This window comes from Macaca thibetana, chromosome 12 (genome assembly GCF_024542745.1).
Source record: "Macaca thibetana thibetana isolate TM-01 chromosome 12, ASM2454274v1, whole genome shotgun sequence".
Taxonomy (NCBI): Eukaryota; Metazoa; Chordata; class Mammalia; order Primates; family Cercopithecidae; genus Macaca; species Macaca thibetana.
This window is the reverse complement of record NC_065589.1, coordinates 52,779,909-52,801,354: the sequence shown is the minus strand read 5'-3', so window position 1 is coordinate 52,801,354 and position 21,446 is coordinate 52,779,909. Positions and strand designations below refer to the sequence as shown.

The 21,446-nt window shown below is 34.6% G+C and overlaps 1 protein-coding gene across 1 annotated transcript; it reads right to left on the bottom strand.

The window, feature by feature from the left end:
- Positions 1-4,352: 4,352 nt before the first annotated feature.
- Positions 4,353-11,470, bottom strand: MSTN (myostatin). Its single transcript, XM_050751916.1, has 3 exons — positions 10,769-11,470; positions 8,610-8,983; positions 4,353-6,104 (listed from the first exon to the last, which is right to left on the bottom strand). The coding sequence occupies exons 1-3, from the start codon at positions 11,139-11,141 to the stop codon at positions 5,724-5,726; spliced, it is 1,128 nt and encodes a 375-aa protein (XP_050607873.1). The 5' UTR covers positions 11,142-11,470; the 3' UTR covers positions 4,353-5,723.
- Between the last annotated feature and the right edge of the window lie 9,976 nt (positions 11,471-21,446).

The window sequence follows — 21,446 nt, the reverse complement described above, 5'->3', positions numbered from 1 at the left end:
CGGTCGCGCTGGGAGTTGGAGACTGGAGCTGTTCCTATTCGGCCATCTTCAAGTTAACCCCAGGATCTTGTTACTAAACAACTTTTGAAAAATAAAACAAGGTTTATTTGAACAAAGAACAATTTGATAGGCAGCCCTCAGAACCAGAAGAGGTTGAGAGAACTCTGCTATGCAATGCAGACCGGCAGCATTTATAGGCAGAAAATGGAAACGAAGTATAGAAACAGCTTGGTTGGTTATAAATCTGAGTTTGCCTTGTTTGGACGTGGTTTGGTCAGTTGCCTGCCTGAGACTGGCTGAAACTCAGCCGCTGTGATTGGCTGACATGCAGCTATTTGTTATAAAATATACCCCTAAGTCAGGCTTTCAGTTCGTTTACTTAATAAGTTAGATTGCCCTTCAGTTCCATAGGGAGGTATGGAGGTTGCCTCAGGCCAAATTTAGTTTAATGTTAAAAATTGGAAGGTACTGGGCAGGGCCTTTTTATAGCTAATGTACAGTATAGAGTGTTTATTTCTGATCATGCTTACTAGTAACGCCAGATATTAGCATAAAACTTAGTACAGTTGTAGGTAAAAGGATGTCATCTCATTTTAAGTTACATTTTTATCATTAGTGAGAATTAATAACGTGGTTTATGAAGAAGTTACATTTTTCCAGGATTCCACTTGTCGGATCAGAATCAGAATAAAAAGGTAGCAAGTGCAAGGGTCTAGGCTCAGGTATCAAATATAAAGAGTCAGTAAATACAGCCAGTCAGTCAGAACCTATTTCTATGTCTTTTCACTTAAAGATCTCATGAGCTGATGACAGGAGACAATTTTTTGGGAAGAGAGAGGCTTCAGACATTGGTATTTTTGTGATGCCCTCCCTCATGAGCTGAACTGTAAGGAATTAGAGATATTACACCCTTCCTAGAAGTTCAGACATTTGAGAACAGGGGGATATGGCTATTGTACATCATTTTCTGTGTGAGGTCCGTGGAGAGGAGCATCATTAGAGTGGTTCCCAATGATGTTGCATCTACAAAGTAGAAATGGTGATATAGCATGAGGAGGCTTCCGGTAAAAGCTGGTCAATTTTGTGAGAAATCAAAAGTTACAGTTCTGCACACCTGAGTTAATGACTGTGAAAAATTGTACCTCTACATTTGTATTTCTTACATTATGTGTATACCCATCTTAGTCATTTATTAGTCATGCACCTCTCTGAGTCTCAACTTCCTCATTTCCAAAATGGAGATAATAGTTCCTATATAATGTGATTTTCTTCTGTAAGTCATACTCATGGATCTCGTCCAATTTCCTATAAGTAATTTATTCCTTATTAAGCTTAAGAGGATATATGAGGGCCAAATACACTAACCAGGTAATGTACTAGGTAAGGCTGTGTCAATATATATATGGCCAGATTCCAGCCACTGTCCCAATTGCTGCCCTGAGATGACACTGCTGTCTTTGGCCAGGATGAGGAGTCTTTGGTCAAACATCTGTCTGGTCAAACATCTGTCTGGTCAAGCTGGATAGGGCTCACTATTCATAGTCCACACGCTTCTCTCGGTGAAGGAAGGATTTCTGCTGGCCCTGCATTTGCAGAGCTATTTCTCCCATAAGAAACTTACTTGGTGCAATTTGTTTCAGTCACAGGTATGCACCCTGGCCGATGAGAAGGTAGGAATCTCTTTGGGTTTGCATCAGTCCTATGCAACTTTGGTGGAATTCTGTCTGACTGGTGCCGTAAGGAACTTAAGTTCACTGTAAGACACAGGTCTTGGTAGATTCTAGACTTTGGGACAATTTTACTGGCATATCTACAGACAAGGCATATCTACAAGTAGGGAGGAGTACACTCATCTGCTTTTCTTTACTATAATTTTTATCCCAGGGCACCTGGCCTCGTTCAGAGCCCAAGATGACCTGGTGTTCCTCAGTAGAATCCTTCACCTAGGGTGCAGGCAGCCATATAATTCACTCCATTACTTGAGTTGCCTGAAAAGTATGCAGCTTTTCGGGAAGGTATTCTTGAAACTTGAAGCCTAGCAATTGCCTCAATGACCACTCAATTGTTTCCATGTAACAATTTTGATTTTCTCCCATAGTCACTTTAGTGTGCTCAGTAAACTGGTGTTTTATGCTTGATTGTCACCTTCAGAATTCTATCTCAGCATTTTCAGGATCTCATGACGTCATGTAGGCATACTTTCTTGTATAGACATGCTTTGTTTTTGGCTGGTTGAGAGGTAATGCCAAGGTTCTGAGTTCCATGGGAATAGAGCCAAGAGACATTTGGCTTCTTAGACTTAGTGTCCGTGAGAGCAGATCTGAGAAAATCTTGTGGAGGATCTATGGCCCAAACCGCATAATCAAATTTTGTTCTGAATGGTGTCCTTCATAAAATGTTAAAGAGAAAAAACCCTTAACACTTGTAGGAAAAAGTTTCCTAATAGAGTAATCTTGAATGGTTAGGATAACAAATTAAAGGGGTCAATTAGTGATTTGATCTTTTTTACATTTTTGGTTTAAAGTTACTATTAAGATAAATTGAGTCAAATATAGCTGTTAGCCCATCTCAGGAGACGTTTTCAATAGATCTCATTAGGATCAGAACCTGGTATTATGTTTTACATTTCTATAAATTAATACTAGTGAATAATATTTTGCCTATAGTGCATATATAGAACTAATAAAATTACATTTTATTAAAGTTGATTTTTAAGAAAGTATATGTGTGTGCTTATTTGAAACATCAGCTTTATTATGAAGCAGAAACAATAATATAATACTGTTAAAAACTTTTCTTTCTTATAGTAATCCAAAAGTGGAATCAATGAAAACAAAGCATGTGTGTCTTGCATCATTGCCAAACTATACAGTTCCATATCAGGAATACTTAGTGTAATGTTAAACCTGACATAAGCTAGTCAACCTTTATAAGTTATCTTATTAAGGAGATATGTCATTATTATATATACATTTTATGCCTGTCAGATAAATTGGGCAGCCTCATATGTAAAATCTTACATTCAAGAACATCTTGTGTTCTTGACAGGATGTGATACTAATGGAAGCATTTTGATGTGTAATCTAGGAAAATATATTTAAATATTCCTTTTGTCTAGTGTTTTGAATGGCAACCAAGATAAACTTGCTATAAACCATGCATGCTATCTGATGTAAATATACTCATTTTCCAAATACTTCCTCTGCAAAATGCCATCGAGGCATGAATGGTACTAAATTTAGTACCATTTTTCATTGCTCCACATCTTACTCAGGAATGACCAAAATAGTATATTTTGCTTTGATATGTTTTGCAGTGTGTAAACTGGAACTGAATGACCATGCAAATGAAATTTCAACACTCTATGTCACGTGCCAGACCAGTCATGACTTGCCTATCATTGCCTATAGTTTCATTTCTTAGTTATATTATTGGTAGTACTCAGGTGTTTTATTTTAAAAAGTGATCATTTGATATTTGAAATGGATTTTATCATATAGTTTAATCAATATTTGAATTTAGATTTATATTTGTATATAATTAATATACAAATAGAAATTATTGAAATGACATTTATATTAATTATAAACTATTTAGCGATATTAACACATAGAATTTTAATTATCCTCCCTGTTAAACTTAGTCACTGCTTTATAACTAAGTTACTAAACTGATGGAGAGTGGAGTGGAGGGATCACTTAAAAAATATTTATATATGTTATTGCACTTAAGGATTTCTAGGTACTTTACAACTGTTTTGCAATTCAGTTTGAAAATTGGTGCCCCCAAAGTTCAGATAAGTGTACCAGTTTCATTAAGTGGTAAGAAAAAAATGTAGCTTCCTTGTGTCTCTGTGGCTTCAGTAGAACTTGTAACTCTAGGACCATATACCCTTGCCAACTGCAATGCATTTGGAAATTGAACCTATGAAAACATATAAATAGTTTTCAGGTCAAGATAAAGAGAAATGAAACAGATATAACTAGTCCTTGCTTTCATATGTGTAAAGCAACTTGACCAGAACCAATTTCATAGGAATTTAACTCCTGAGAACCAGAGTAGCAGACCTAAAATTCCTCAACCAAACTTTTGTGCTAAACCATTAGACTTTTATGATAAAGTGAAAATCAGAAATCCAGAATTAATCATTAGAATAAAAACTGTTGTGTCTTTCAAAAAATGTGAAAACACTTTAATATAACTTATATTGTTTCTACAAATTAGATGTAAGAAATAATTTCATTTAGTCATAGTACAATAAATTTGATTAACAAAATCCCAATTTACAAAACAGAAGTAAATAAATGCAGAAATATATTCATTATCAAATTATAAAATAAAAGTAACAGTTATTGTTGAGATAGCATCAGTTTATTCTTCATTTCAGATAATAGAGTCAATTATTTTGGTATGCTTAGTAATATTTTTGCAAGTATTAAAATAATGGAACGTTGAGATTTAAACACAGTGACAGTAAACCAATGAAATTTCAAATTCACATTATACAGCCATCATGAATCCATAAGTGAATGTTAATCATGTAAAAAAATATAAAATGTTTGTAATATAACCATCTAATTATTAACATATGGAGTTTTAAGACCACTATTTAATCTGCTAATTTGCTCTGAAATATAAGTAGTTGCTTTTCTGTGATGCATGACATGTCTTTGTGCCTTTGTACTTAATTTGAAATGTCCTTAGTGTAAAAATATACCAAAGTAAATAAAAAAGGAGACACTTATTTACAAAACAATATTGTATACATATTATATAAATGCATTGTTTCAGTCTTTTTATACAATATTGATAGAGTCGATCATTTCTATTATTTTACCATAAAAACTGCAGTGTTGCAAAGGCAGTGTTGTAATTTTCCAAAGACAAAGTTACATACTTCTCCAAGTATGTTATTTTGACATTTTGATAAAAACGAATACTATTTGACTGCCTTTTAAGATAACGCAGTTTCTCCAAGTATGCTACAGAATTGAAAGCCAACCTCTAGAAAAATGATTCTTCTTACATTAAAGAAAATCCATTCCTCATTTGGAGGTGTAGGAAAATGCACCTGAAGAAAAGAGAAACTTACTATTTTACTGAATGTTTTTTATGTGATAAACCTGGTAGCCTCAGACATTCAGCCTATTGTATTAGCACCATTGGCATGGATTGTTAATGTACTGTGTCAATTACAATAGGAATGGAAATTGCATACGCTGCACCATCCCTATTTTTGTGGAATTTTATCTTACCAAGTATGCTACCATACAATATAAATTCAAGTGTTTAAGGATGATTCGAATGATGGTATATAACAATCCTGCATTTTACCAATACTGTATGTAGATTTTTCTGTAAATATTAAACAAAACTGTAAAGAAATAGACTTTAAAGCATACTCCTTTAATTCATCAGAATGCAAGGAGAATTGCTTTCATTTCCTCGCCGATGTTGTAATATACAGGAACATAAATGTAATTTGATCTCCTTCTAGCTGAAAAACTCTGGAAATCATAAAACTTTATTGTATGATTTGTTTGGATGGTTAAATGCCAACCATTGCATATATTCCCCCTTTTAGTTTACATACTGTAGCTTATGCTTAAGTGACTGTAGGATACTCTAGGCCTTTAGCCTGTGGTACTTAATTTCACAGCTTCAAAATTGTTGAGGGGAAGACCTTCCATGTTTTAGGAAGTTATGAACACTTAATATAAATCTCATGAGCACCCGCAGCGGTCTACTACCATGGCTGGAATTTTCCCATATATTATTTGTTCTTTGCCATTAAAATATAGCATATTAATTGGAGACATCTTTGTGGGAGTACAGCAAGGGCCTGCTGAACCTCTGGGGTTTGCTTGGTGTACCAGATGAGTATGAGGATATTTTTGTAAAAATACAAATTCACACTCTCCAGAGCAGTAATTGGCCTTATATCTTTTAGGAGCGATAATCCAATCCCATCCAAAAGCTTCAAAATCCACAGTTAGAGGGTAACGACAGCATCGCGATTCTGTTGAGTGCTCATCACAGTCAAGACCAAAATCCCTTCTGGATCTTTTTGGTGTGTCTGTTACCTTGACCTCTAAAAAGGGATTCTGTTTGAAAAGGAAAGGACAATCAGTAATGTCAATAGACCCGGAAACACTTTTCTACCTACCTTAAGAAGTCATTGTTGAAGAAATAAACTAATAATTTTGCTCATACCACATTTATTTTTAAAAGGCACAGCATTAAGGAATGTTAATTTACACTAGACTTGATTTTCCCCTTATGTCTCAAAAGAATTTAACAGAAATACAAATTCCCCTGAGATCAGTTCCATGTCTTTTTAATTTTTATTTTTCCAAGTTTGAGTACCAGACTGCCTGGCACATAGTGGATGTCCTGAAAATATTTATGGGAAGAAAGGGAGGGAAGGACAGGAGAGAGAGGAGAAGAAGGAGAAGAGGGGAATGAAGGAAAGAGCTGAGCTCCCTCTCTTCTTGCTTCCTGATTAAATATATTGGCTAAATATGCCTGGTAACTCCTGGAGGGGTAGGTATAGTCATCCATCCTCCATTCTCTAGGTCTTCACTCAGGAAAACTAGAACAATAAAGCCAGGGAAAAATAGGGAAGGACAAATTCAGAAGAAGAGACGATGATATCTCCTTAATTCTTTCACTGGAAAATGTTTCTATTCAGATATTTTAAAATTTGTTGGTTCTGTCTCTGCCCCAGTCTTTTAATGCATTTGAGACTTTGTTTCCCTTTACATGAAAATATCTGAGGAATACAACATATTAACCACTGGTCATATTATCAATTTTGATCATTAAAATGCTACCTATGAAAAGGAACACTTTCTTAAATAATTGACAGTAGTTTTTAATCCATATCTAAATGAAAATAGCTCTGGCAGTATTATTTAAGACTGTCAAAAATAATAATATCATTTGAGTCCTTAACATTTAAAGTAGCATATATAAAGGAAACTAGATCATTTAGAAAATTGTATAGTCTTTTAGATACCTGCACACGTATGTTTATCACAGCGCAATTCACTGTTGTAAAGATACGGAACCAGACTAACTGCCCATCAGCGGATGAATGGATAAAGAAAATGTGGTGTGTGTGTGTATATATATACACACACACACACACACACACAAAATGGAATACTATTTAACCATAAAAAAGAGTGAAGTAATGTCTTTTGCAGCAAATTAGATGGAGCTGGAGGCCATTATTCGAAGGCAATGGAAAACCAAATACCATATGTTCTCACTTATAAGTGCGAGCTAAGCTATGGGTATGCAAAGACATACAGAGTAGTATAAGGTATTTTGGAGACTCAGAATGGGGAGGTGGGGATGAGGGATTAAAAACTACATATTGGGTACAATATACACTACTTGGAGTGATAGGTGCACTAAAATCTCAGACTTCACCGCTGTACAATTCATCCATGTAGCCAGAAACCACTTGAACCCCCAACATATTGAAGTAAAACATGTGTGTGTGTGTATATATGTATGTACACATATATATAATTTAAAAAGTAAATAAAGATGAAAAAATAAAAAATATTGTATAGTATTTTAAAGAATGTTTTATTTAAAGTAATTCTGATCTGCTAATTATTTCATCTTTATAACTAAGATCATTGAAAGATTACGAAGGTAACAAGTTTGTTGTTTGTAAGTATAATCTTCTTTTGTAAATTATGTCAATAGATGAATGTAAAAAGATGTGATCACATTAAGTATTTGAAAACAGAAGTAAACAGAAATGTAGGTAGGCCAGAAGAGTAACCCTAAATTTGTACTAGGAATTAAAATGGTTGTTATTAAATTTTATAATATATAAGGTATTGTCATTTACTTGGCCTGATACTAAGTTAATTGGCCTTCTGTAAGTAAACTTTTGCATAAGAATGCTAAGGCAGCTCAGAAATAAGCTGGCAGAAATAAGGTGGCAAAAGTAAACCAGCCTGTAAATTGAAATTTTATTAGGAGTATTCCACAAAGAAATATATACACACATCAGTGCATCAACATCCTACAAACAATGAACATATTTATCATGAGGAATCTTAAATATATTTAATAAAATGTAAGCCTATAAATATCACTCTTAATTTCTCTGAATAAAACATTTTAATTATAATTTTAAAAGTTTTTTTTTTTTATCTGCTTTTGCTAAGCCAAAAATTTTTAACACATTTGGCACCCTTCTGGGAGAAAAAAAAGTTTTTGATTTGTTTGTATATGTAATAAAATCCATTATATAGAGTTAATATTTTAATTCATACAGTCATGTATCATATTAATGAAAAGTACTTTATATTTCATTCCCAATTCAAAAGAACTTCTTAAGAAGTTAAGAAGTATGGTATAATTGTTTTCTAAAATCTTCATGCAAAGTAAGAATATCAAAGGAGTGTTTCATAGGATATGAAATTGGACACCTACTTTTATTGGGTACAGGGCTACCGTTGGGGTAAGATACCTTTGTCTGGCTTATGAGCTTAGGGAATTTGTAGCTATTTTCCACTATTGTTTATTCATATTATGAATAAAAGCATAAGGTTATTACAATGTTATTTTCAGTTATCACTTACCAGCCCATCTTCTCCTGGTCCTGGGAAGGTTACAGCAAGATCATGACCATTCTCATCTAAAGCTTTTATTTCAATGCCTAAGTTGGATTCAGGTTGTTTGAGCCAATTTTGCAACACTGTCTTCACATCAATGCTCTGCCAAATACCAGTGCCTGGGTTCATGTCAAGTTTCAGAGATCGGATTCCAGTATACCTTGTACCGTCTTTCATAGGTTTGATGAGTCTCAGGATTTGCACAAACACTGTTGTAGGAGTCTCGACGGGTCTCAAATATATCCATAGTTGGGCCTTTACCACTTTATTGTATTGTATTTTAGAGCTAAATTTAAAGAAGCAACATTTGGGTTTTCCATCCACTTGCATTAAAAAATCAGCTATAAATGAATAAGAAAAGAAGAGTTACTGAAATTATTTCCCACTAACAAAACCCCTCCATAGTAATAGTTGAGCATTTAAAAAAAAAATTAAGATAATATATGCCTATGCAGTCTTTTAAAATGAAATACTGTGTGGAACTTTATAACTCAGCAAAAAATGTGAAAGAAAATAATTACCCTAGCTTTTCAGAATTTTTCAGATGTATGTATTTTCAGCTGTTCATCAGGAATCTATTCCCCTTCCAGAGAACTATGGACAAAGGAAGGTTCTATGAAGTCATGAACACTGAATGAAATTTTAAAATGATGATGATTAGAGAGAACAAGAGTCACTGTGGAGGAACAACCACTTAGAATTCTTTGGGAATCTGAGTAGTTACACTTACTGAGCAGCTGTACCAATCAGTCTGGAAGAAGGAACCCTTCCCCCAGGCCTGAATTACCTGGGGACAAGACACACTGAGCAACTTACTGAGCCTCGGGAATTAGTAGAAAACATAATACATCTGTTACATTTTGGCTTTGGAATAGCCTTTTAAACGAGCAAAACTAAGCAGGTAATTCACACAAAAATTTTGATGTTATATTCAGGCTATCTCAAAAGTTCCAAAGTATTGTCTTTAGGAAGCCAGGCTGTCATGTAAGCACAAGCACTAACAATTTCCTTTATTTTGGTTTTCCAAAATTGTCTATAAAAGGTAAATCTACTCCAGACCTATTCGATAGCAGAGTCTTAAATGGAAATTCTTTGCTGCATCATAACCTGATTCCTTAATAAGGGAAATAATATTTTAAAACTGTTTTGAATCTTGTTTAAAGTATATAAAGCATTGTATTAAAGCAAGATAACAGATAACACAAAATTTTTCTTGCCATGCCTTCTCTGTCAAGGTGCCTGTTTCTCTTTCCTGGAGAAAGTATTCTTTTGAACTGACTGCAAATGGAATTGTATGCAATATGTCATCTGTCACAAGCAATGTAGATACTACAGGTAAAAGCCCTCCCTCTCAGGAAGAATAAAATATTTTAGAAGGTTATTCGGCACTATGCCTGCTTGGAAGTACACAAACTGGGTACTCTCAACAATAGTACTATGGTCAAGGTACAAGGAGGACTTTGTGAGCCATAACCTATGCAATTAAAATGTTTATTTCTTAGGCATTTTCTAATATCTAGTTCATGATGATGATTATGCTATGTTTACTTCATTGTTGTTCTTACTAATACATTAAGATATTTAATTTGTCATACTCTTTACTGTAATAGCTTTCAAAATTAAATTTTTAACTGTGAATAACAAAAAAATATTGTAAGAGTTTCAAATAACAGAAATCACTTTAGGTTTTCAGCAGTGCTCAAGTAAGCTTAAACATCCAGCAAGTTTCTTTTTTTTCTGTTATTAGTGAAAAAACTTATTTTACACAACCAAATATAATTATAAAATTTAATGTAAGTTTTTAACATTGCTTGTAGTATCTCTCAGTCCTTGCCTTGGTGGTATTACTGTGAAAGCATAAGCATGCTATCTATATTTTCCTTATTAAACTAATGCTATGCAAGTGTTTTATTTTTTAGCTTTTTGTCTCTATAAGAAAACAAATAATGCAGCAGATTTTTGTCTCAATATATTCTCATGAAATCTTGAAAAAGAGAAACTCTTTTCCTTTCTACTTACATACAGGCCAACAGCTTGTTAAAAGAGACTGAAAATAGATCTGTTTCTCATAAACACTAGAACAACAGTCAGCAGAACTGTTGATATACACTAATAGGACTACTTACACTCTGTAGGCATGGTAATGATTGTTTCCGTTGTAGCGTGATAATCGTCTTCTTCCAAAGAGCCATCGCTGCTGTCATCCCTCTGGACATCATACTGATCAATCAGTTCCCGGAGTGGAGGAGCTTTGGGTAAAAGTTGTCTTATAGCATCTTTGCTGATGTTAGGAGCTGTTTCCAGACGAAGTTTACTGAGGATTTGTATTTTAATGGCTTCTATTCTTGAAGATTTAGTGTTTTGTCTCCAAGTACATGCATTACACAGCCCCTCTTTTTCCACATTTTCTTTTTGCTCACTGTTCTCATTTAGATCCACTGGACCAGCAACAATCAGCATAAACAGGTAAATATAAACACAGAGTTGCAGTTTTTGCATGATTTTAAAATCAATATAATCTTTTTTTCTTGTTCTTATTTCTTCCTTTTACTTTTCTTTTGCTTTTGAGTAATGCCGAGCAAAATTTTAATGCATGTACAGTCTGAGAGACAACTTGCCACACCAGTGAATCTTTTATACTGTATTCCAAGTGGCTTTTTATATTCCAACTTAGATGAGACAAGTGTCGTCAGGATCTATGATTGGCTCTTGCTCCACAATGAATCTCGCTGTCGGAGGTTAAAACCCTGTCTGTCACAAGTCACCAAGCAGTATTTTGTTACAGTCAAGGGTGAGCTGATTCATTTGACTACTTCATAAAAGGAATAAATCCACAAATAATAAAAGATATTTGTGACATTTGAAAAACAAAAGTCTATGTTGGCAATAATATAAACTGTACTTAAATCTGATTAATCCTTACACAACTCTTGTAATTTAAATAAGTCAATTTTAATTTACACTACATAGTTAAAATATGAAATATTACTTCCTCAAAAACTAAAATGATTTTATATTGTTTAGGAAAGCATTTGAAGTAAAAATATTTTTATTTGTTGTATTAAATTATTTTTAGTGCCAAGTAATTAGGAAAATAAAAATTAGGAAGACCTGAATTAAAAGTTAAGATTATGATAAATAGAGAATTTTCATCTATAATTTGAGAAACTTGTTTTCTGAGTAAATTCTTAGTAAATATTGAAAGTCATTCTTATTATGACATATTGTGCATGGAAGTATTTTTACATAGTTTAATGTCTTTTATTAATATGAAAATTTTACTTAACTTTTGACTGAGTGCTATTATTTCCTATTCTAAAGATGCAGATTAATATAACTCAGAAGATGTGTTTCTTCATTGTTTATTACCAAGAGGATAATGTCAGCTAGTAGAAAAATCTCTGAACATAGAATAAGATAATGAACTTTATAACTGGCATGGCAGAGCTTATTACAGTTTGCCTCAGATTTCTAGCAGTAAATTTCCAGAGAGTAAAAAGTGCAGTATCTCTTCTCTATAAATTATATCAGAATATTGTGAGCACATAAAAGAGAAAGAGCATCATGATAAAGGGGTGACCTTTTGTTGTTTCCCAATACTGTGATATGTTTTCACCCCTTTGCCAATTTCTCATTTTGACCAGAGGGCAGACACCTGGCAGGGATTTGGGGTAAAGTCTGGGAGCAGAGAATAGAGCTTTTTGTTCTCTAAATTTAAGTGGCCTCTGTAGGGATCAAACGTTCAACCTTAGCTTTGGGAGCCACAAGATCTAGTCAAATGAACTATTAAAGAACTAAGCAAACATAGCCAGCAAGAAACAGAAGATATTTCCAGGCCAAAGGAGATTTCTTTTTCCTACTCCTTTTTGGGAAGCTAAGGATTCCTAAGAGATTTAATCCATTACATTTTTTTTTCCAAGAGAATACAGTGGCTCATATCAAATATTTATTTTTAAAGTCACTACCATTTTTGCACACTGTACACTAATTTACTGCCTCGGTGCACTAAAATGCAACTCAGTAGCCTGAAAAGTTAATGCATTTTCATCAAATTCTTAAGAGGTATCTACATCTCTTGAGAAAAAAATGGCCTTACATAATGCATTGGATTTGCCCATCATTAAAGATTAAGGAAAACCAGACACAAACCAGATGCCCTGAGGATTTCAGATACTCTTTGTTATGGGACAATGTTAGATCTGGCTTCTAAGGTTTTATTTGTTTGGTAAATTCATTTTTCAATGTGTAAATCTTTGAAATGTTATGATCATTGTAACATATGCATCTATACAGTTGCAAGTAAGTCAAACTTTTTTTTTTTAATATGCTTAGAATTGCGTAGCAGTTGAATTGAGAACTCAGGCTCTGGAGTCAGATAGACCTGAGTTCAAATCTCAACTTTGCCACTTCTAACTATATGATAATGGATGAGATACTTAACTTCCCTAAACTTTAGCTTCCTCATAGGGTTTTGGGGGGATATAATTTAATAATGCATGTAAATTGCTGAATGTAACACCTGTCACATAGTAAGTAATTGATAACTGGCACTTGAGTGCTTGCTCTTTGTTTTATGCAGAAGGATTTGAGATTATGCTGAAAATTATGCTCCACATGAACTAGAACTGCTTCAGGTCATAGCTGCCAATTATCAGTCACAAAGTCTACCTTTCTAGATCCGTGAGGCAAGTAAAAATTTCTAAGGCAACCAGGTTACAAGACATGTTCCAGCTCTTCATTCTTACTACCTGGAAAAAAGTGAACAAAGGTTCCACTTACAGACAATTCTCATTATTCATGATTTCTGTATCCACAAATCTGCCTCCTTGCTGAAATTTATCTATGAAACTCAATATTCCTAGCTTTTTTCAGTCATTCACTGGCATTCACAGAGCGGCAAAAAATTTGAGTCCTGTCTGACACACAGGTTCCCAGATGAGGTCAAACAAGGCAGGGTTCCACCTTATTGTTTCAGCTCTCATACTATAAACAAATTCCCTTTTTCCGGTCTATTTAGTGCCATGTTTTCACATATTTTGTGCTTCTTTTTTTTATTGCTCCTGTTATTGATTTTGCTTTTTAAAAATGGCCCCCAAGCATAGTGCTGACGTGCTGTGTGGTGTTCCTATGTTCCTAATCACAAGAAAGCTGCAATGGAAAGTAGCACGGTGGTTGCCAGGTGCTGGGTGGGCACTGAGGGGTAGTTACTGTGTGATAGATACAGAGTTTCAGTCTGGGAAGGTGAAAATTTCTGAAGATGAATGCTGATGATGGTTACACAACAGTGTGAATGTGCTTAATGCCACTGAACTGTACACCTAAAAATGGTTAAGATGCTAAATGTTATGTATATTTACCACAATTTTAAAAGGCTGTGATATGCCTAAGGGAAAAAAATTCTTATGAAAAAATGCACGTGCTAGATAAGCATCATTCAGGCCTGAGTTACGGTGCTGTTGGCTGTGAGTTTGGTGTTAATGAATGAACAATATATATTAAATAATGTACATGTAAACAAAAACACACATAAAACAAGGTTATATATTGATTGGTTGATGAAAATGTTATGACCAGAGGCTCAACTAACCCTGTTTTTCCCCTGGGAACAATAGTTCAATATTTGCTAACTCAGTGTTGGCAATGACTTTATAGAACATAACTAGTATGAATAGGGAGAATTGACTATATCTGATCAACTTTTCTAGAGAACAGTATTGAATGGGTGAAGAAGTACTGAAGAAATTTAAATAAGTTTTATTCCTTCTCCAGTGGCAGTGATTGCAACCTTCCAAAGGCCCCAGAATAGAAGGGCTCACCTGCTATAGGAACCTTCAAATGTAGTCTAACTTCTGGAGACCCAGTTCTGGCAGTTCTTATCATAAAGGAGACAGGAAGTACTACATCCTTAAGGTGAGTGGGTAGAGAAGAATTCCTGCTAGTTGACTGGGAGAGCTGCATCTGTCAGCTTGTTGGTTTTGTCTTAAGTTAGCCATCTCTAAAAGCCGCTTCTCACAGGACTCGGAATTTAGGTCGTCAAGGCAGTATCTCACAAGACTGGTGTGGTTCGTCTTTGTACTAGGTAGGCTGCTGTGGGCCTCACATTTTCTGTAACGGTCAGTAAGGTGGCAAGCAAAACTCTCTCATCTCTGTTACAAATACCCACTGGTTGTCTCAAAACAATGTTGAGGGTATAAAGAATATTTGCAAAAAACATTTTACAGTTTTATTTTTCCAGAGTGTGAGATCTACTGAGTGTACTAATGTAAAGACTTGCCGGAAGTTTAACGATCGTGGCCAAAAAAAAGGAGAAGGATGAGATTAGGAATTAGCACAAGAATGAATCATGAAAAATTCAACAGTTTTGGGCAAAAACTCAGGAAGTTTTATCTGATATCTCTTGCCATTAACTTGTGTTTACAGCTCTTTGGTATTACTCTATGCTGATTATTCTCAAAGCCAAAGAAAATCTGTGTAGTACTCAACTCACACAACATCATGATAAGATAATTGTCCTACATTGTTGATAACTGATTACCCATGCTTTCTATAGTTAGAAGATAAAAATTAACAAAAACAAAAATATTCTTGAACTAGGTAGCATGAGTACAGGAATAGAAGGCAGGAGACCCAAAATATAGTTCCAGCTTTTCTGCTGATGTTTTATGTAACCTTGAATAAGTCAGTTAGCAAACCCTTCATTTATAAATGTATGTATGTATGAATTCACGTATTAATTTATGAAATATTTGAATGCCTATTTCATACTTGGCACTATGCTAGATTCTGAGGATAAAACAGCAAGCCAGACAGACACAATCACTGTCTTCATGAAACCTATGGACTAGTTTCTTCATATGAAATATGAATAAATTTGATTAGGTGTGCCCTTTCCATTGAGGTTTATCCCCTAAGGCAGTGATTCTCAAAATTTTGGGTCTCAGGATTTGTTTACATTCTTAAAAATTATTTAGGATCCCCCAAATCTTTTTTTGTGTCAGTTATATCATTAATATTTAACACGTTATATATTAAAACAAATTTTAATGTGCAGGCATATTCAAGCATACATTTTATTTGCTGACAGAGTCATGATGTCTTCCTACATTACGGGGCCTCTGGAAAACCACTGTACACATAAGAAAGAATGAGCATGAGAAAGGCAAAAAGCATCTTAGTATTATTATGAAAACAGTTTTTATTTCATAGACTCTCTGGAAGAGAATTGGGAAGCACCCCAGTGATCCCCCAGACCACACTTGGAGAACCATATGCCCAAAGTAGTAATTTTTACACCACCTCAATTGAATACTTCTGCCTTTAACTTGCAGTCCCCTCCTCCCAATACCTGTAGTGTTGCTTTTAATGAGACATCAAATATGGTAATTTTAAAACATTGTTTATTTAATAGTACATAATTATTGCAAAAAGCAGAAATGTAAATATTATTATAATCACCAACAGCAAATTTGTAGGCAGTCGAGAGGACATTTGCAAAACATTCGTCAGTTCTAGAGTATAGACTCAAATTAGTAGTCTTGAGGGATTTCTTGTAGATGGTCTTCAGATGGTATTGAGGTAACTGTATTCATACTATGGCAATCCTCATAATAAGGTCCTAGTTAATAAAATTGCTGCAATCCATTGTCCTTTAGAGGTAGAATTAACTCAGGAAAACTTCAAAATGCAATTTCTCCTCTCCCTCCTTCCCAAAATGGGAGCTCCAGTCTATTTATCATAGGCTTAAAATTTATCACAGAAAATAAAAATGAAGTTACAATTTGATTTCCTCATTTTTTCTATTGAAAAAAGGTACTAGGGGCCAGACACGGTGGCTCACACCTGTATCCCAGCACTTTGGGAGGCCGAGGCAGATTGGATCATTTGAGGTCAGAAGTTTGAGACCAGCTTGGCTAACATGGTGAAACACCATCTTTGCTAAAAGTACAGAAATTAGCTGGGTGTGGTGGCGTGAGACAGAGTGAGACCCTGTCTAAAAACAACAACAACAAACTAGACTCAAAGACTTCGTGTTAAAATTGTATAGATTGTCCACTCCTCGATTATTACAATTCTTATATGTTTGCGTTTTAATGTTTCTTTACTTGTCCTCTAATCCCTACCCTTCCACCCCCCAAATAGACTATGAGCTATTTGAGGGCAGAGAATATTTTGTTCTTTTTGGCTTTTCAGCTCTTGGTCCACCACCTGGCACATAATTAGATGGAGAGAACAGTGTTTTTGTTTGTTTGTTGAGATGGAGTATCACTCTGTCACCCAGGCTGGAGTACGGTAGCACGATCTCAGCTCACTGCAACCTCTGCTTCCTGGGTTCAAGCGATTCTACTGCTCCAGCCTCCTGAGCAGCTGGGATTACAGGCATGCACCACCATGCCTTGCTAATTTTTTTGTATCTTTAGCAGAGACGGGGTTTCACCATGTTGGCTAGGCTGTTTTCGAACTCCTGGCCTCAAGTGATCCGCGCCCCTCAGCCTCCCAAAGTGCTGGGATTACAGACGTGAGCCACTGCACTCAGCCAGAACAGTGTTTTTTGAGTAATTGAACCACTAAATGGACAAACATCTCCTTAAATACCAGAACTTTCCAATTTTTCAGTGAGGTGTAGTTAGTGTATTTATAGACTTTCTAAGTGAGAGTGTTTTAGTTTGTTCTGACTGTGGTCCATAGCATTTCTATTGACTCCCCTCTTCCTGAAACTGGCAGGACAGGTTGGTATCACAGGTCCCTGTTTTCTTGACGCTGCAGTAGTTCTTTGGTGGAGCACTGAGCACTTTGGGTATCCCAGTGCAGCTTTTGCATTTAATGATCGGGGCTACCTAGATCTGTGGCTACCCACACCGCGTGACTCTTAACAGGGACCATGTTAGGGAGTTGGCATGCTGGCTATGACACCACTACTTAAGATGACCAGATCCCTTCCCCAACATAGGTTCATATTAAGTTTAATGAGCCTCAAAGGTAGCCAGAGTGTAGAAAAGAAGTCTCAAAAGGGGTGTGTGTGTGTGCATGCATGCATATGTGTATGTGTGTGTGTTTAAGGCAAAGACAGATCAATCTCCCAGGAGGGAGAAGTATGAACTGAGCATAATAATAATTTTCATTATATTTAATGACTAGTTTTCTGCATGATGTTTTCACTTACTTTAGAACAAGCACATGGTTTCCAGAGCAGCTGACAATATAGATTGAATTGGCAAAACATTTATCTTTAGTTTTAGAATTTTTTAAAGTGAATGTTTCCAGTAACCAATCACTCCCCAAGAGAAAATCCTACAATTGTCAGGATTTTGTTTTTAGGAAACTGGAACCAGTAGCCTCAATACAGAGGATGTTTTGGCTAATCAAAAAAACGATCTTTTTAGAATTAGGTTTCCAAATTTATAGTCTTAAAACCATTTTTAAAAATTTTAACTCTCTTTACTCCATTGGTGGTTTGAAGGTAGTAATAGCCTTAGAAAAATTTAGTTCTTGCCGTATTTCCTTGGAATTGCCTAAAACATAGTTTTTCATAATTCACAGAGGATTGGCTTTCAGAGAGCCACTCCATTTCCAAATTCTTTTGTAAATTCTTAGAAAGAATTCTTTTAAAATATATTCGTGTGTTCATTTATACATGTATTTGTTCATTAAACACTTATTGTGCACCTGGTTTATGATAGGTACTATGCCAGGAATTGGAGACAGAAAAAGATGATGCTGTTTTTGCCTAAGGGAAATAAAAAACTTTAGGGCTGTAGGATTTTAAAGTTATTCTATCCACTCTATTCATAAAGAGATGGAGAAACTGAGGCCCAGAGAGAGGTTATGTGATTTAAATTAGAATTAAATGAAAAACAGTTTATTTAATTTGCAAAGGCAATTTGCATTGAAATACTTTTGAAGCACCAAGTACTTCTTTAATTTCTTTATGTTGAATTAAGAATTTTTTTAATGTTCTAAAATTAACAAATTAGGTCAGTGCTCAATTTCCTGGGTCAGTGCCACAGTGGTGCCCTTTGTTCTTGGACCCTATCCATGGTTCTGGCTTGGCAACTGAAAGATTCAATGAGCTGTTTTTGGCAATTAGTATAGGAGTTTTAATGTCTACTGACTAAATGTACTTTTGATGCCCATTTGCTCAGGTATTGGGGTCAGTGTTTTGTTATATAACGTCATTATTTAGCTCAAATTTCAATATTTTAAATTATATATCTATATTCTTGAAATTTAACATTAAAAAGTCAGTAGTTTCTAGTTATTTTAACCACAGAGAGTTACAAAGAGTTATATCTTTGACTTTCTAATTAGTTCAAAAATAGAAACAACCTTGACTTACAGTTTTTAAAAAAACCTTTCATTTAATTAGATTTAGCATGAACATTCTGGCCCCTGCTGGGAGCTCTAAGAACTACATCACTTCTGCTGTCAATTTTTCTAATAAGAACTTCAGTTTAAACCTTGAGTTCAATGTGACATATTTTCTCTTTCTATCTTTTTTTTTTTTTTTTTTTGGTAACCTACAGAATCTGGCTAAATAAAATGTGTAAGTAAGACATTACTATGATTAAGACCCAAAATGTATGTTAAATATTGGATATTTTTAGATAACACAATGAACTTAAATCCCCAGTAATATAAGAAATTTTTCTGGAAACCTAATTTATTTTTTTTAAATCTCCATTCAAACTCAGAAGAGAAATCTGATGGGAAGAACTGGTAAAATTCAAATACTTGATAAAGTATGGCATAGTAAGGACCCTTAGAATTTCATCAAATACTTATGGACACCCACCGTTTGGTTGTGAGTAAGCATTGAACGTACAGTCATGCACCGCGTAATGATCTCAGCAGACCACATAGATGAGGGTGGTCCCGGAAGATTATAATGGAGCTGAAATATTCCTATGGCTTAGTGATGTCTTGATGATCCCAACCGAGCGTGGGCCTAAGCTAATGTGTGTGTTTGTGTCTTAGTTTTTAACAAAAGCATTTAAAAACCTTTATAAAAATTTAAAAATTTTTAAAATAGAAAAAGCTTATAAAACAAGGATATAAAGAAAGTAGGCTGGACATGGTGGCTCACACCTGTAATCCCAGTGCTTTGAGAGACCGAGGCAGGAGGATTGCTTGAGGCCAGGAGTTCAAGACCAGTTTGGGCAGTATAGTGAGACCCCATCTCTACAAAAAATAAAAGTGAAAAATTTAGTTTGGTGTGGTGCCACACACTTGTAGTTCTAGCTACTCATTTTTTATCTTTTATACCATATTTTTACTGTACCTTTTCTATGTTATATGTTTAGATATACAAATGCCATTGTGTTCCTATTGCCTGCAGTACAATATAGTATAGTAACATGCAGTAGAGGTTTGTAGCCAAGGAGCAATAGGCTATGCTATGTAGCCTAGCTATGCAGTAGATTATACCATCTAGGTATAATCACACAACAATGAAAATGTTATGTTAAATATGATGTTCATACAACAATGAATTGTGTGCTTCATAAATATTAAATGTGAAAATGTGTCAATAATAATACCAGTAATATCTAACAATGTTGACATCATTAATATTAATTTGTATTATAAATCTTCGTAAAATTAAAAATTTCTTAATTAAACTTTTGTAAAATGAAGGATGGGTTTATAATGTACACAAGAGGGAGATGTAGAATGAAATGATTAGGAAACTAGAAAGAAAAAGTCAGAAAAGATACACCAGACAGATGCTAACAAAAGAAAACTGGAGTCATGATATTAGTCACAGGTTTGAATTTAAGAGAGAAAGTGAAAAACAAGACAAGGAAATTTTATGATGGTAGAGGAAACACTCCACGGAGAAGATATACCTTTCATAAATCTTAAAGCATGGAACGATATCATAATAAAAATACATTAAAACATGAGAACTGCAAGAAGAAAGGGTAAGAAAAAAAGCAGTAGTAGCAATGCAGCCATAAAAAAGAATGAAATCATATTCTTTGCAGCAATATGGATGCAGCTGGAGGCCATTATCCTGAGCTAATTAATACAAGAACAGAAAAACAAACACTGCATGTTCTTACTTACAAGTGAGAGCTAAACGTTGGGAAGTCATGAGCATAAAGATAGCAAAACAGACCCTGGAAAGTACTGGAGGGAGGAAGCTGGGGAAAGGGGAACCAGGGTTGAAACAGTAACTGTAGGGTACTAAGCTCACTACCTGGGTAATGGGAGCAATCATACACCAAAACTTCAGCATCACACAATATACCCAGGTAACAAGCCTGCACCTCCTGAATCTAAAATAAAAGTTGAAATAAAAAAAAAATAGTAGTAGCAGACTGTAATTCACTTCATGGATCAAACAGTTGAAAGTTAGTAAGGATATAAAGTATTTGAACAATTAAGTCAATGACATTGATGAAAAAAGTTTGTATTGAATGCTATATCCTGACAACCAAAAATCAATCTTATTTTTTAAAGCCCATGAAACGTTTACTAAATTGGCAAATGTTGTAATAAATTTCCCAAATTAGAAATAATCCAGACCATATTCTCTGATCACAGTATAATTAAACAAAAATGAATAGTCAAAACAAAAAAATCAACATCTCTTCTACTACTTGGAAATATAAAAATTGTTTAAAACCATCTTTGGTACAAAGAGGAAACAAAACTGATATCGCAGAATGTGTACAAAATAACAGCTAAAACATTACATACCAAAACTTATAGGAGACAACAGCTGTGTTTAGCGGATGTTCATAGCTTCAAATATGTATTGCTAAACAAGAAAGTATGAAAATCACACATTCTTTAACTTAAAAA